The sequence below is a fragment of the Pantherophis guttatus genome, chromosome 5, assembly GCF_059756535.1.
Source record: "Pantherophis guttatus breed Tessera chromosome 5, ASM5975653v1, whole genome shotgun sequence".
Taxonomy (NCBI): Eukaryota; Metazoa; Chordata; class Lepidosauria; order Squamata; family Colubridae; genus Pantherophis; species Pantherophis guttatus.
The window spans coordinates 100,070,914-100,086,604 of NC_142067.1; the positions used below are offsets into that span (position 1 = coordinate 100,070,914).

The 15,691-nt window shown below is 37.7% G+C and overlaps 1 protein-coding gene across 3 annotated transcripts in view; it reads left to right on the top strand.

Moving 5' to 3' along the window:
• Positions 1 to 15,691, top strand: part of GRTP1 (growth hormone regulated TBC protein 1) — a 38,428-nt gene that overhangs the window by 15,863 nt on the left and 6,874 nt on the right. For 2 of the 3 annotated variants that reach the window (XM_034419094.2, XM_034419097.3), the window contains exons 4-5: positions 1,625 to 1,749; positions 5,558 to 5,654. The exons of the other annotated variant lie outside the window; for it this stretch is intronic. In XM_034419094.2, coding sequence (XP_034274985.1) covers positions 1,625 to 1,749; positions 5,558 to 5,654 — 222 coding nt within the window. The remainder of the gene's footprint in view (positions 1 to 1,624; positions 1,750 to 5,557; positions 5,655 to 15,691) is intronic. 3 annotated transcript variants of the gene reach the window in all.

The window sequence follows — 15,691 nt, forward strand, 5'->3', positions numbered from 1 at the left end:
CGACTTCTGGCAGAAAATATTATAAATTGCAGTTTTATGACTTGGGATGCTGCAAATGGCCACAAATGTGGGTTAGTTGCCGATTACGTGTGTGTGTGTGTGTGTGTGTGTGTGTGTGTGTGTGTGTGTACCCATTATAATTTAGAATCCAGGTTGTAAGTTCCTTGTTTGGGTCCATGATAGCTTTAAATGCTTGCTAAATGACCAGTCATAAGTTGAGGACTATCTGTACCTAACTTTTACAGCAATAATATAATGTTTTATTTGCAATCTTCTCCAACAGAATAACTCCTTATCCAACAGTATAGACTTCTCTGGGTTGCTCCAGAGAAAAAATAGTGTAGAACACTATTCATATAGCCATTTACAGGTAGTCCTTGACTTAGGACCGCATTTGAGCCCAAAATGTCTGTTGCTAAGCAAGGTAGTTGTTAAGTGAGTCATGCCCCATTTTACAACCTTTTTTGTCACCGTTATTAAGTGAATCACTATAGTTGTTCAGTGAATTATAAGCGACTTTGGCTTCTTCCATGCTCCCTAAGAAGGTTGCAAATGACAATCCCAGGACCCCAGGATGTGGCAGCCATCATACATACATGCCAGTTACCAAGTCCCCAAATTTTAATTACATGACTATGTAATTACTATGGGGATGCTGCAACACTCGTAAATGTGAGAATTGTTCATAAATCACTTTTTTCAGTGCCATTGTAACTTTGAACAGTCGCTAAGTGAAAAGTCAAGGACTGCCTCTATAGTGCTTTGTGGCTGTTCTAAGTAAAATCCTAACCCTAACATTGCATAAGTATGTAGTAACATACAACTGTTTAAACGTCTCTACAAGCACCACTGCTTCCTATACCTACTCTAACCTGCAGGTGCTCTGGATAGTTTCAGTGCCTGCTAATTTAAGTTTTCATGTCTTTATTAAAGGGAGAATTAGAATACTAAATGGGACTCAGATTTGGTCACAATCAAAGCAAAACTATTTTACTTGAAGAATTGGCATGCCCAGAAATGCGGAAAGGAGGAAGAAGAGCATGATGGAAAATTCTTGATACTTGAGCCAAAATTAATTATATTTTAGCTGTCCCTTTATCCCTTCAGTTCTTAGTTCTTAGGATTGATACATTTCTTAAAGCTAGAGTGATTGCAAACAAGTAAATTTTATTGAATTTATTGGAAATTATTTTTAAATGACTTTGACACAGAAACATATCAGTTTAACAGAGGCAGGTTTCTCAGTCCTTTAATTTCATGTATATTTTTTTAGCTGGTTTTGGTATTTAAGGTGCAGCAGTAAATGTAATTAAACTGCAAAAAAAAACTGAGAGAGAGACGTATATTTTTATAATATAATTCTATGATTCTTTTTTCTTATTTGAAGTTAAATTGCATTCAAGAATTATTCATTAGGATGCATCTAGAAGTGCAGTTTGGCGAGAATTGATGGATTTTGTAGGATAAAAGAAAAACAAAGCCAACTAGAATTTTTCTAAAATGTTTGATGTAGGTTTTTACTTTTGAGCAAAATATTATCTGTCTTATCATTTGTTTAATCATAAACAAAGTTCCCAAAACTTGGTTCCATGGATTAATTTTTAACATGTTTCCTTTTTCATAGACATAAATAGGACATTTCCAGATAATATAAAATTCCGCAAAACTGCTGTTCCCTGTTTACAGAAAACACTCTACAATGTATTAGTAGCATATGGGCACCATAATCCATCTGTGGGATATTGCCAGGTATGCATAAAAAATATGTTATTTTTGAGGTAGAAAATAATAGCAAATGAACTTCATGTCATTAAATTTTATTCCTGTAGTGTCTTGAATTCTACTTATATTTCAATAGCTTAAGACAGGAGTTTGACGCATATTTTGAGTGACAGGGAGCCGTAGCAGAGGGGTGAAAGAGCCACATGTGGCTCCAGAGCCACAGGTTGCTGATCCCTGGCTTAAGACATGCAGTCTAATTGTTTTCCAACCTCTTTGGAGTCACATTTGAGATTGAGAACTGCCTACCCAGCACTGGAACTGGGTTTAAGAAGACATACTGTGCCACATATGTCTCAAGACCTATAAACTCTCTCTCTACCAGTTACAAGGGATAGCGGACAAGTGGGAATGTGCAAAGAAGAAGGGCACTGTCAGCATGTCATTAAGAATGCATTCTAAGTTTTGTCTCCTATTTTCTACCACTTTTGATCATATTTGAGTTAAAACTCCAATCACTTGGAACAAGTCTTATTGGTTAAGTTCATACTCTGTCCTAAGTAATAAACCACAATTGACTAACCTACAAATATTGAGTGTATAATGTGCTAAGACAAACTAGATCAAGCATATTATAATTAAATATATTTGACAGATTTCAAAGGAATGGATATTATCACATCAAGATTGCAAACTAGACTTTAAGTTTAATCCAAAACCTTTTAGGATGAGAGCCAGTTTGGTATAATGTTAAGGCACCAGGCTAGAAAGCAAGAAACTGTGAGTTCAAGTCCTATCCTAGCTATGAACTCCAGCTGGATGACCTTGTGCCAGTAACTTTCAGCCCAACTCACCTCACAAGGTTGTTGTGGAGAAAATAGGAGATGGAACGTGTGTTGGATATGTTTGCCACCTTGATTTATTTGTGAAAACAATAAATGCAGAATATGAATGCATGAATGGTGTTTTGGTTCTCAGAATTTGAACAGCATCTTAGATTAGGAACCATCATTTTGGTGTAGCAAGTAAATCCCTATTTCTTCTCTAAAAATTCAGATTCCACAAACAGGACTCTTCCACTGGGGTTAATCAATCAAAAGGATTTTAAGAGCTTATAAATATTATTGAGCGGAGCATGGGAGACCTGTGCTGTACCATTTGATGATTGTAAGTCCATTGAATGGGACTAGTCACATGACTAATATGACTTTATATACATACGTTCCTTGTACCAGTAGAGTTGCTTCCTTGTTGATACAGTAGAAAAGAATCTGGCTAAAAATAGTTTTAGAGCAGCCTTTCCCAGTTGACGTCCCTTTAGCATAGTCATGTAAGTTGGGGCTATGATAACCAAAATTCCTAGCCAGTATTGTCAGTTGGAATATCAGTTCATCTGACAGAAACCAGTAAAGCAAAAGATAGATCTAGGTTCTCCACCTGCCCAGGTGAGCCATACTTCTCTCATTGGTGAAGCTTAATGGAATAATGTCTTCCTCTTTTCCAAAAGGCCCCACTATTAACATGCATTTTCCCTGAAGGAGGATATGAGAGGCAATCTGTGTTCTCTCCTGCAGTAGAGGCTTAACAAAACCAATTGAGGTAGAGAACCAACTTTCTGTGCATGAAACATTTTCTCTGTTTAGGATGCAACAGGAAGGCAATTCTCCCCACCAAGTAACTAGTTGGCCTGTATGTTCCCCCCTTAAGAAAGTGCTGACAGCTATTTTAAATGGAATACTTGCATGAATGACTGACAATGCTTGATTGCCTTGCACTTTCCTCAAAGGAAAGGCAGAAAATATGAAAAAAAAGAGTGTTCATAAGAGGAAAGGATTTGTCTTAAAGCCATACTGTCCAGGTGAGCTGGTCTGGTAGTCCAAATTAGGTTTGTTAACAGAAAACTACTATCCCTCCTAGAATAACCATCATGAATTCATTTTACCATCATATAATTTCAGTAGATGGTGACTTTAGCTTTGGAACACACTGTTACTATATTCTTCAAAATAGATCCACTATTTTCCAAAATATTTGGCAAATCAGTGCATCAGTTAGAGGAATTCTGACAATTATGTGCTTTAGAGAAGTTGAAGCTTTTTCAACTGGATAAAATATGTTGTACTTTGCAGGCAGCCGATTGTTCCAAGTACATAGACTTTTCAGAAGCAATAGAGTGTATGTGATTCTGTGTAATTTAAGATTTAGATTACATTTAGGGAATTTTTAATTAGTTCCCAGTACAGAAATGTTAATGTGACTGAAAGCTAACCTATTCCAGGGAATCTTGCAGTGAGCATTCCTTTAAAAGAATTGGACAAGCTTGGTTTGCTGTTTTCTGCAACAGTACTAAGAGTTTTGTACTGGCGTGCATGGTTAATAAATGCACTTGCTCTTCAAACACCCTCTGAGGGGTAGACTTTAGTAGTTCCTGCAGCCAAATGCCAAATAGTCACCATGGTTGCTATTGTCAAGCAAACTAGCAGCACAACTGGAACACTTTTTATACTGGCTGTTGGCTTTTCATAGATTAGAAAGAAGAGATGGGGGGGAAGGGAGGCACTGTTTGAAGAAAGCCAATGTCATGTCAACAGATGATTATCAAGAAACTTGGAAACTTAGGAGAACAGCTGATTCTGTTTGAATGACCTGAAATGTTCCATAAAATAATATTGCCATTTTTATTTTTATTTTTTGTCTTGATTGAATTTAAGCTGGCATTGTTTATAAAATTAAATTTTGAAAAGTATAATCTTTCTGCTTTAGAATTGAATGGAAAGATCAAGAACAATTAGTGAAATAAAAGCTAGGAGAATTAAAAAGACAATGAGAAACTGGAGATGCGTTAAAGGTTAAATCTAAATGAATGCAAGTGATACTACTCTTCCTGAATATTTTAAAACGTACAGCTCAGACATTTAATACTTTAAAAAGTTACAGCATTACTCAACTTCGTTGCAAAGTAATTTTTTTTTATTGAAAAAGTTTTTCAAATACAGATTTCCCCCCCTTTCCCCCCCTCCCTAACCCCCCTCCCCCTCCCCTCCCCCCATGGCTTCTGCAAGATGAAATCCAAATTAATATTACATTATATAATACTTTACCACCCTTTTACACCACCCCCTATGTGCTAAACATTTCTTTCTAACATTATTATTATGTCCCCGGTATACTATACATTTCAAAACAGCATTCGGCTATAAAACTATATAAGTAAGTAATTTTTGACTTGTAAAAATGCATAAGTATATAGAAACTATCTATACACCTTCCGCGCCGACCTAAAGACATGGCTTTTTTCAGCAAATTCCCTGATCTGCCGTGTATTTTAATCTGGGGATTTGGGGTTTTAAATTGGATTGTACCATTTTAATTCTATTTATTGTTGGATTGCTTATTTTGTGAGCCATCCCGAGTCCTTCGGGAGAAGGACGGCATATAAATATGACAATAAATAAATAAATATTGGCATAGTCACCAGTCTATAAACTCATAATAGGGCAAAGACAAATTTTATACTGATAGCAGAGCCGTTTTTTTAAATTGCCCCTGTTCTCAAAGAGATGTGTTTCCTTTCTCGTTATATCAGATTAGCCACCTCATAATCTACTTTCCATCAAACCCTTGTAATCCTCCCACCCTCCCCCCTCCCCAAGGTGCTTCTGTTGGATATGTGAGAGGAAGAAAGTAGAAAGAATTCCTGTACTGCTTAACTAATGAAAGATTTTTAAGTGTGACATTAAAAATGGAAATAAAAAATGATTTGCTTTTTTCTCTTTATTTCATTATTTTGACTCCATCTTTTGACATGAAATAAATAGGAAATGCATATTTATTTCAGGGCATGAATTTCATAGCTGGATACTTGATTCTTATTACAAGGAATGAGGAGGAATCGTTTTGGTTATTAGATGCACTCATCGGCCGAATATTACCTGGTATGTCTGAATCTCTCACCTCACAATTCATTTCCTATGTCTCCTGTTTCCTTTAAGTGTGTTTAATAGATAGAACCAGTGGTGGGCTGCTGCCAGTTTGGACTGGTTCAGGCGAACCGGTAGTTCCGACCAGCGGCTGGCCCTGCCCACCCACCCTGGCGCTATCATGTCCTATATCCATGATGGCGAACCTATGGCACACGTGCCAAAGGTGGAACGCAGAGCCTCCTCTGCAGGCACACCAGCCCAGCTCCACTGCGCATGTGCGCGTGTCTCCCGCCAGCCAGCTGGTCTTTGGGTCTCTGCTGTGCATACATGGAGGGTGGGGCGCATACAGGGGACACATGCGTGCATGTGTGGGGGTGGGACACTTGCATTGCATTTTCGTGCGCATGCAAGTTCCTCCCCCACACCCAATTTTGGGCCTGGAAGGCCACCTGCACCAACCTGGAAGCCAAAACGGTGCATGTGGGGATGCACAAGGTCCCCCTGTGCCCCGTTTTGGACCTGGAAAGCCTCCTGCACCAACCTGGAAGCCAAAAATGGGTGAGGGGGGGGCGTGGTGCATGCGCAGGGATGCACATGCATGTACAGGGGCATGGCGCATGTTCAGGGGGCGTGGCACATGTGCAGGGTGTTCTCACATTGCATTTTGGGGTTTCAGCACGCATGTGCACATTCGTGCGTGCATTCGCGTGCTTTGGGCACTTGGCACCAAAAAGGTTAACTATCACTGTCCTATATAATTGCCGGTTTTTTGATGCTATGCGTGCTCACATTTTCTGTTCTGAGCGAACTGATTGTTACAACCGGCAGCAGCCCCCGACTGGATAGAACTAACTTTGCTGTTCATATAGACATATTTTGGATTCCAGAAGTCTAAATGTATACGATGTACCATCAGTAATGTGTTGACAATTTATTCATTTTACACAAACAGCACATTCATGTCAGAAACTGCAAATTACTGCATGTGTTCCTTAAGTTAATGTTTACCTATATACAAAATAAATACGACATTTTTTGCATTTTGTGATCAATTTTTTTAAAAAAGGAGACTGTTTCCAGTGTATCTTTTCTCTGTGTAGGGAAATAAGGTGCAGAGTCTATGCAGAAAGGTTTATGTGATTATGTGGTTTATCTGCAGTCCATTGTCGGCTGATATTTTACCATTTTTATGAGAAATGATTTGAAAAAACTGAGCTAAACCAGAGCTGCTCTTCTAAATGTTTGTAGACATTTGTATAATTGTTAAAATAGATCAGCTGGAGCTCTTAGTGGATCTGGTAACTTTAAAATAGCTTTTCATATATCAGACAGCTAGATAATGCAGTAGGTGATCATTCTAAATATATTGATGACAATACATTAACTGCTAAATGATTCAAATGCAATGATTCAGAACAGTGATTGGAAGCCAATGGTTGTTAAAATAGCCAATTTTGATAGATTATGTTGGACTATTTGCAAAATAGTTTACTCAAAGAGCATAAAAGCATTTGCCCTGAGGAATATCATTGGCTTGACTTGAAGTCTTCTAATTTGGAATAGTCCTTGTTGCTCTACATCAGACCTGGGCATTTTACTCCCAGAATTCCCCTGGTAACCTGGCCACCGCTGGGAATTATGAAGTTGATATCTACATACATAAAAGTTGCCCAAGATTGGAGAAAACTGTTGTACATTATAGCTTTTTGAAACACAGTATAAGAAAGTTTTATAGGGTGTTAGCATAGGCTCCGTAATCTGCTTGTATATATCTGACAAACTGATGTTGCTTTTCATATTACTAATTCATTTCCATAGTATTGTCAAAGTAAGGAGGAGTTTTTTTGGATGGCAGCATCAAGTAGTATTTGGATAAGTTATATGATGTCTTTCAGATGGAAGACATAAAATATTTCATGACTTATTTAGTAAAAAATATCACATTCAACAGGATGAGGGATGATACACTGCCAGAATGTTATATTTCATCCTTAGAATCTAATCTACTTATAAAGTTCATGAGGTAGGTGTCTGCATGAATAAGCTTGGAGAGAATGTGAAAAATTAGATGGAGTTTATTTTTCTATATACTGTAAATCTATTACAGTTAAAGTAAACATGAAATGGAATATAGATATTGCAGAACCTATTACACTAGACTGGTTATGTTACATTAAGGAAAACATTTAGCATTGGTTAACTATTAACTATGTGTCCAGAATAATTCCATTATTCCTATTTAATTCATTAGCTGCTTTCAGAAGCTACCACTAGAAGTTTGACCAGCACAAGAACCACGTTTGTATATCAGATGGCAAAAATTTATATTTGAAATTAAATCTGTTTGGTACATTTTTAAAATAAACCAGATTAAATACTTGTGAACTATTACATAAAAGTTATAGATTATTAGAAATGAAATCCATTGATCCAATTTTGATATTGAAAGAATTAAATCTTTGTAGGATAAAAATCCTTTCAAATCTATATTCCAACATATGTGGTGATAGGATATTTAATCTAGTCTTAATAAAAGCAAATTGGTATTTATTATGGTCATTTGAAACTGATGCCAAAAAACTTTAAAATGGATAATTTAATTTTGTTTATTTAGCTCCTGCATGGAGATGTCCCATAATCTCTGTTTAGTCCATGTTTGTAACTATAAGCTCCTTGAGAAAGGACTGAAGAAAAAAATGCATATATGTATGTCTGTATGTGTATATATGTATATATGTATATTTGTTTTCTGAGGTTTTCGCGGGTGTTTGTATGTAGGTCTTTGGTTATTCGGGTTTTCTCCCACGTAAAATTGGAAGTGTCTTGGCGATGTTTCGATGAAGTCTCATCATCTTCAGGCTGGTGTTTTCGGCTTGGTGCTTCTAGGAGCAATGTGTGATCGCAGCTGTTTCTTCCTTTTAACTGCTAGTGGGGGTGTGAACTGATTGGGTGGGAGCTTGGCTGTGTTCTGATTGGATGGAGGTGTGTTCTGATTGGGTGGAAGTGTGTTCTGATTGGATGGGGGGTTGGCTGTGCTCTGATTGGATGGGGGTGTGTTCTGTTTGGGTGAGGGCTTGGTTGTGCTCGAGTTAGTCTGAGTTGCAGAGGGATTTGAGCTGGTGAGCTGCGTTGCTGCTGTTTGGCTTCGCGTTCGTGGTCCTGCCACATCTTCATGGTGGGTGTCAGTCTGCTTCATGTATGGATTGGAAGGGCTAATGATGCAGCTGCATCATTAGCCACCTTAAACCCTTCCAATCCAATCCAAACATGAAGCAGACTGTGATCTTAGCCAGGATTTTAAACATTTTAAGTAACAAACTTATAATGACGCGGGAAAACATCCGAGATTTTAACTTTTTTCATACACACACCCGCGAAAACTTAAGAAGACATATATGTATATATGTATATATGTGTATATATATATGTGTGTGTGTGTATATATATATATGTATGTATATATGTATATATGTATATATATATATGTACTTGGGTTGGAGGGAAGAGTGTACATATGTGTTAAAGTAACAGAATTAACTTTCAAGCATGGGGATGTATAGACTAAAATTATAAACTGAGGAATAACTACTTTTGATTTATTATGTGCCATCAAGTTGATGTTGAATCTTAGCAACTACATAGATTCTCTAGGATGATCAGGCCCTACCCTGGCCTGTCACGTCTCCTAACTGTGTGCAAATCACTTCTGTAATGAAATCCATTCATCTTGCTATGGGTTATCTTTTCTACCCCTCTTTCCTTCCATCTTCTTAGCATTATAGATTTCAGAAAAAAATTAGGTCTTTGCATAATGTGTCTAAAATTTTATAAATTCAACCAGGTATTTGTGCCTTAAGTAAGTACTATATTTGTTCAGTTATCCATGAATTTGTTTTATTGATTATCTATGATATTCTTTTACATCATCAATATTCAAAAACATTAATACTTTTTATGCCCTGTTTCTTTAATATTCACTTCCATAGAGAGTCATAAGGAAAACCAGTTCCTCCACAGTTCTGATCTTCATAGGTGCAGACCAGAGGTGGGTTGCTCCCAGTTTGCACCGGTTTGCAAGAACCAGTAGTAAAACTTTGTAGTAGTTCGGAGAACCGGTAATAACATTGGCTGGCCACGCCCCCGAACCGGTCCCCGGCCCGGTCGCCGCTCACTTACCCCGCCCACCTCATCAGAGGCTTTTTTTTTTAACTTTTAAAAGCATTTTTTCTACAACCTCTTCGGCTGAAGAGGTTGTAGGAAAAAAAATGCCTTTAAAAGCCTCTGGCGATCCCAAGCTGAGTTGCCTGATCGTCAGAGGCTTCTAAAAGCATTTTTTTCTGCAACCTCTTAAGGTTGTAGAAAAAATGCTTTTAAAAGTAAAAAAAAAAAAAAAGTTGGCCACGCCCACCCAGTCACATTACCCCCCCCCACCAAGCCACGCCCACAAAATAAGCCATGCCCACAGAACCGGTAGTAAAAAATTTTAGAACCCACCCTGGTGCAGACACATCCCAGCATCTGAATATCTTTTTCAAGAGATTCTTAATTGCTATTCTACAAAGTGCTAGTCTCTGGTATATTTCTTCACTGCTTGTTCCTTTACAATTGATAATTGCTCTTAGAAAGGGAGAAGCTGCCTACCATTTCAATATTTTCATTTTCAGTTCAAAGTCTGATTACTGTTCCTGTTGTCATAAATTTGGTTGTCTTTATAGTTTGGTTGTCTTACTACCACATTTTCACTCTGCTCTTTGACTTTCATTATTATCTTTGCATTTGTATTTTCAGCTAAATGGGTAGTATTTTTAGCATAGCACCATTTACTGATGTTTCTTGCTCCAATTTTTTAAGCCATGCACATCTTTTTTCAATTCAGGGCCCCTTAATATCCACTCCATTTTGTTATGTTCCACCTAGACCACTGATGGCAAACCTATTGTGTCCAAACCGGAATGTGTGTGGGCCAGAGCCCAGGAAATTCGGAGACCAGCTGGCCAGTGTACATGTGTGCGCCGGCCACCTAGTCTTCTAGTTTCTGGCACACGCATACACACTGGCCAGCTGGTCTTTGAATTTCCAGGACTCCGGCATTGGCCAGTGCGTATGCGTGTGCCGGAAACCAGAAGAGCAGCTGGCTGTACAGATGCAGAGACTAAACTGATCTTGAACTTGATAACAGCAGCAAGATTGCTGATAGCACAACATTGGAAGAAGGATTTTTTGCCTACTATTGATGACTGGATATTGAAAGTAACTAATTTAGCTGAAATGGCTAAAATTTCAGCATATTTGAAGGATCATACACAAGAAAGGTATATACAGGACTGGAGAAGATGGATTGACTATATTCAAAATAAGTATCAGACCAAAAAATATCAAATAGCTTATGAATGATTTCTTTTAACTGTATAAGCGCTATATAAGTGATATTAGAAGTTTTATGTCTAAGAAGTAGGATTTTATCTATGGGGGGGTTAAGAATTTTTTTTTTTAGGGGGTGTTAGTTTAATGATTGGTTAAGCAATTTAGTTTATTGTTAAAAGTTAATAGAAATACCTTGTGTTCTGCTCTGGGAAGTCAGGGAGGGGGAGGGGGTTGGGTGGGAGGGCTGTGGGGAAATTGTGTTTGTTTTAAAACTTTTTCAATTAAAAAAAAAAGAGCAGCTGGCGACAACATGCGTGCCCATAGAGAGGGCTCTGCATGCCATTTCTGTGTGCCATAGGTTCACCATCACAGACGTAGACTGTGGCTTCCTCACCTTTGTATGGGTTTTGCATGAGGGCAACGAGAGATTTGAGGCTTAGCTATTCCTTAGCCTTTTTTAACTCACCCACCCCTTTGAGCAACTGTAACTCTCATTGTAAGTAGGACTCTAATATACATTGGATGATCCTAAGCACTATTTTGCTTGCATGTGAAGAAAACTCTTTCTTCTGCATCAGTGGTTGAAGTACAAACTTGGATGAATATCAAATTAAAGGATTGTCTGGAAAGTCTAATTAATGTTATTTGGTCATGGATTGTACCATTGCCAAGATCTGTTCTTGCCATAGGCATCTGTTCTTTCTTTGTTTTTCATGTCTTGAGTAATAGTATGATTTTTCTGACTAGACGTGCCCAATTGCAGTCCATTTCAATTCACTGATGTCTATGATATCAACCTGTCGCTGATTCATTTCATCTTTTGCTGTGTTGAGTTTTGCCATGTTTATGCATCTTACGTTCCATGTTTCTACAGGTAATCCTCAATTTACAATCACTATTGGGACCAGAACTTCCTAAGCTTACTAAGCAATGAGGTTGTTCAGTGAGTCACTGAACAACTTTTTTACAACCTTTTTTTGTTGGGGACATTAAGCAAACCAATGCAGTCATTATGCAGTCAGCTTCTTCCATTGACTTCGCTTGTCAGAATTCTTGGGAAGGTCATAAATGAAGGTCATGTGCCCCTGGGAGGCTGCAAGCTTTGTAAATACATGCCGGTTGCCAAGCATCTAACTCGTGCTCTTGTGACTAAGGAGATACTATGATGATCATAAATATGAGAACCCGTTCGTAAGTCACTTTTTCAGCATTGTCATAACTTTGAACGGTTTCTAAATGAATGATCCTATGTTGAGGCTGTAATTTTGTCTTTGCAACTTGGGTTTTTCTTTTTCTGCATGGCAGCATCCACAAGGAGAAACCCATAATCATGTCATAAAAATGCATATTCTGAAAGAATTTATCTTCAGTAGTGTGTTGAGTGGCATCTGACTGCTTTCATCTGGCATTATATTGTCAATTCATATGCTTTTCCTTGTGAAATTCATTTCCTTTTCCCATGTAGTATGAAATGACGCCTTTGCCATTGTCACTGAAGTCATCTCCTGTCTCAGCAGCTCCCTATTTTGCTGCAACCCAATATAGGTACCTGCTTGCTTGAATTGGAGAGTTGGATCTTGGCTGACTCTGCTGGGATTATATACTTCAGACAAATATTCCTAGTGTTCTTCACTCAACTGTTCCAGGAATATCCTCAACTACCCATGAGGACAGCATAGCAGGGGTTGGGTGGGGATTCTGTAGTTTGAAAAAGTCTAAACCTATGTAGACAGTATTAATTTGTAAAAGCACTTTCTTTAAAAAAGAAAAGAAGAAGGCCTCAACTATATTCAGAGTAGGAAGTTGACAACAGGATATATTAAAGAAGGATAGGGAAATTGAAATTGAATCCTTTATTTCCTTTATCTTCACTGCTTAAAACAGATTTCTGAACCAAAGCTGACTTTTTGGAATGTCAGGTGAATTGAGATAAATGAAAACAATGAGAAAGTCATAAACTAAATGGACAAATAAAAAATAAATATGCAGGTGCAGATAATATCCAATCAGAAATTCTTCAAGAACCTAATAATGAAATTGCTGTTCTTTTTAAAAAACATATAAAGCTTTTATTTAACATTAGCTTCCATTCTCAGGGTTTATAAATAGCCGTTGTGACCCAGTTTGTATGTCTTTGAGGATCAGTAAAGGAAATAATCCCATTAGTTTAACATCTGTTTCAAGGAAAATAACTCAAAGGAATATTAAAGAAGAAGTTAGCGAATATGCAGAAGAAAGATTTGCCAAAAAGCATGGCTTCTGCAAGAAGTCTTGTCTCTCTAAATTTTCAAACATTTAGAAGGATATAAAAATTCAGGGAGATAAGGATTGTCCAGTTAATATTGTTCATGTGGGTTTAAAAAAGCCGTTATAAAAATTCTTCAAAGACTTCTGATCAAACTGAGCTGCCATGGAATAAGTATTTCTCCAGATTGGCATTTGTTAAAAATGGAAATGGTTGGATTAAAACAGAGGTCTTCAAACTTGGCAGCTTTAAGACTTGTAGACTTCAACTCCCAGAATCCTTCTGGGAGTTGAAGTCTACAAGTCTTAAAGCTGCCAAGTTTGAAGACCTCTGGATTAAAAGGTCGGTTCTCGTACTGGGGAAAAGCACATAATACAGAAAGTGGTGGTTTTCAATTCTTATGTAATCTGGAGCTCCTGTTGGACTGTGAGGTGTCCATGTTTGCTAATAAAACCAAACTATTCAAGGTGGTAAAATCAAAACGCAGTTGTGCAGAGCTCTAAAAAGATCTCTCCAAACTTAAATGGCCTTCTAAATGGCAAATGGAGTCAGTATAAATAAAGTAGTACGTGTTGGTGCACACCCAAAAAATCCATTTTTAATACATTGATGGAATATGGACTGGTAATAAATACTAATGAAGGTGACTGGGAGTCACTGTTGACTGTCCGATGAAAATATCAACCTTTAAATTGTTGTTGTTAATGGGATAGGCAGATGTTGTTTGATGGTTTTAAAGGAATTGTTGCAGGATGTAAACTGTTCAATTGCTTTTGCAATTGACTGATGATAATTTTGTCAATCCCAATGATGTTCAAGTGTTGTTACTATCATCATTATCCTAAATATGTAGTAGATTTGCAAATTATGGTGAGATCATACTTAGAGTATTGTGCATAGTTCCGGTCACTGCATCATAAGAAGAATACAGTTTGGCAGAGCTGGAAAAGATTGGGACAAAAATAAACAAAAGTTATTGGAGATCTGAAGAATCCTTCCCATAAGTAGAAGGAAAGACTACTACTGCTGGTTGTGCTGAGTATTGTAGGGCTACACAGCCAACACTTAGAGGTGTTCTGAAATAATACAGTGATATTTGATATCTATAGGACCATGTGTAATTAGAAGTTAGGGATGCTTTAAAAAAATTACTAATACACTAAAGACACTCTGAAGTGAAAACATTGGGAACCTCTATTGTCTTAACATTAAAGGAACAGTATTAGTCTTCAAAGTGGCATGTAATTTATGCAACTGTTGCTTTGTGTCTCAGTTTAGAATAGAATAGAATAGAATTCTTTATTGGCCAAGTGTGATTGGACACACAAGGAATTTGTCTTGGTGCATATGCTCTCAGTGCACATAAAAGAAAAGATACATTCGTCAAGAATCATAAGGTACAACACTAAATGATAATCATAGAGAAACAGTCAATATATATCTTAAGGATACCAGCAACAAGGTTACAGTAATACAGTCATAAGTGGGAGGAGATGGGTGATAGGAACGATGAGAAGATTAATAGTAATGCAGATTTAGTAACTAGTTTGACAGTGTTGAGGGAATTATTTGTTTAGCAGAGTGATGGTGCTCGGGAAAAACCTGTTCTTGTGTCTAGTTGTTCTGTTGTGCAGTGCTCTATAGCGTCGTTTAGAGGGTAGAAGTTGAAACAGCTTATGTCCAGGATGCGGGGGGTCTGTAAATATTTTCACAGACCTCTTTTTGACTCGTGCTGTATACAGGTCCACAATGGAAGGCAGGTTGGCAGTAATTGTTTTTTCTTCATTTCTAATTATCCTCTGAAGCCTATGTCTGTCTTGTTGGGTTACAGAACCGAACCAGACAATTATAGAGGTGCAGATGACAGACTCAATAATTCCTCTGTAGAACTGTGTCAGGAGCTCCTTGGCAGTTTGAGCTTTCTGAGTTGGCACAGAAAGAACATTCTTTGTTGTGCTTTTTTGATGACGTTTTTGATGTTGGGTCGTGAGAAATTTGAACCTAGAAATTTGAAAGTCTCTACTGTTGATACTATGTTGTCTAGTATTGTAAGAGGTGGTAGTAGGGGAGGGTTTCTCCTAAAGTCCACCACCATTTCTACGGTTTTGAGAGGGTTCAGTTCCAGATTGTTCTGGTCACACCACGAGGCTAGTTGTTCAACCTCCCGTCTGTATGCAGATTCATCATTGTCTAGAATGAGACTGATCACTGTTGTGTCATCTGCAAACTTCAGTAGTTTAACAGATGAATCATTTGAGATGCAGTCATTAGTATATAGATAGAAGTGGAGAGAGCACACAGCCTTGTGGGGGTCCTGTGCTAATTGTACAGGTATCTGATGTGATTCTGCTTAGCTTCACCTGCTGCTTCCTGTCTGTTAGGAAGCTTATGATCCATTTACAAGTGTGTTCAGGTACTGCTAGCTGGTTTAGCTTAGTTA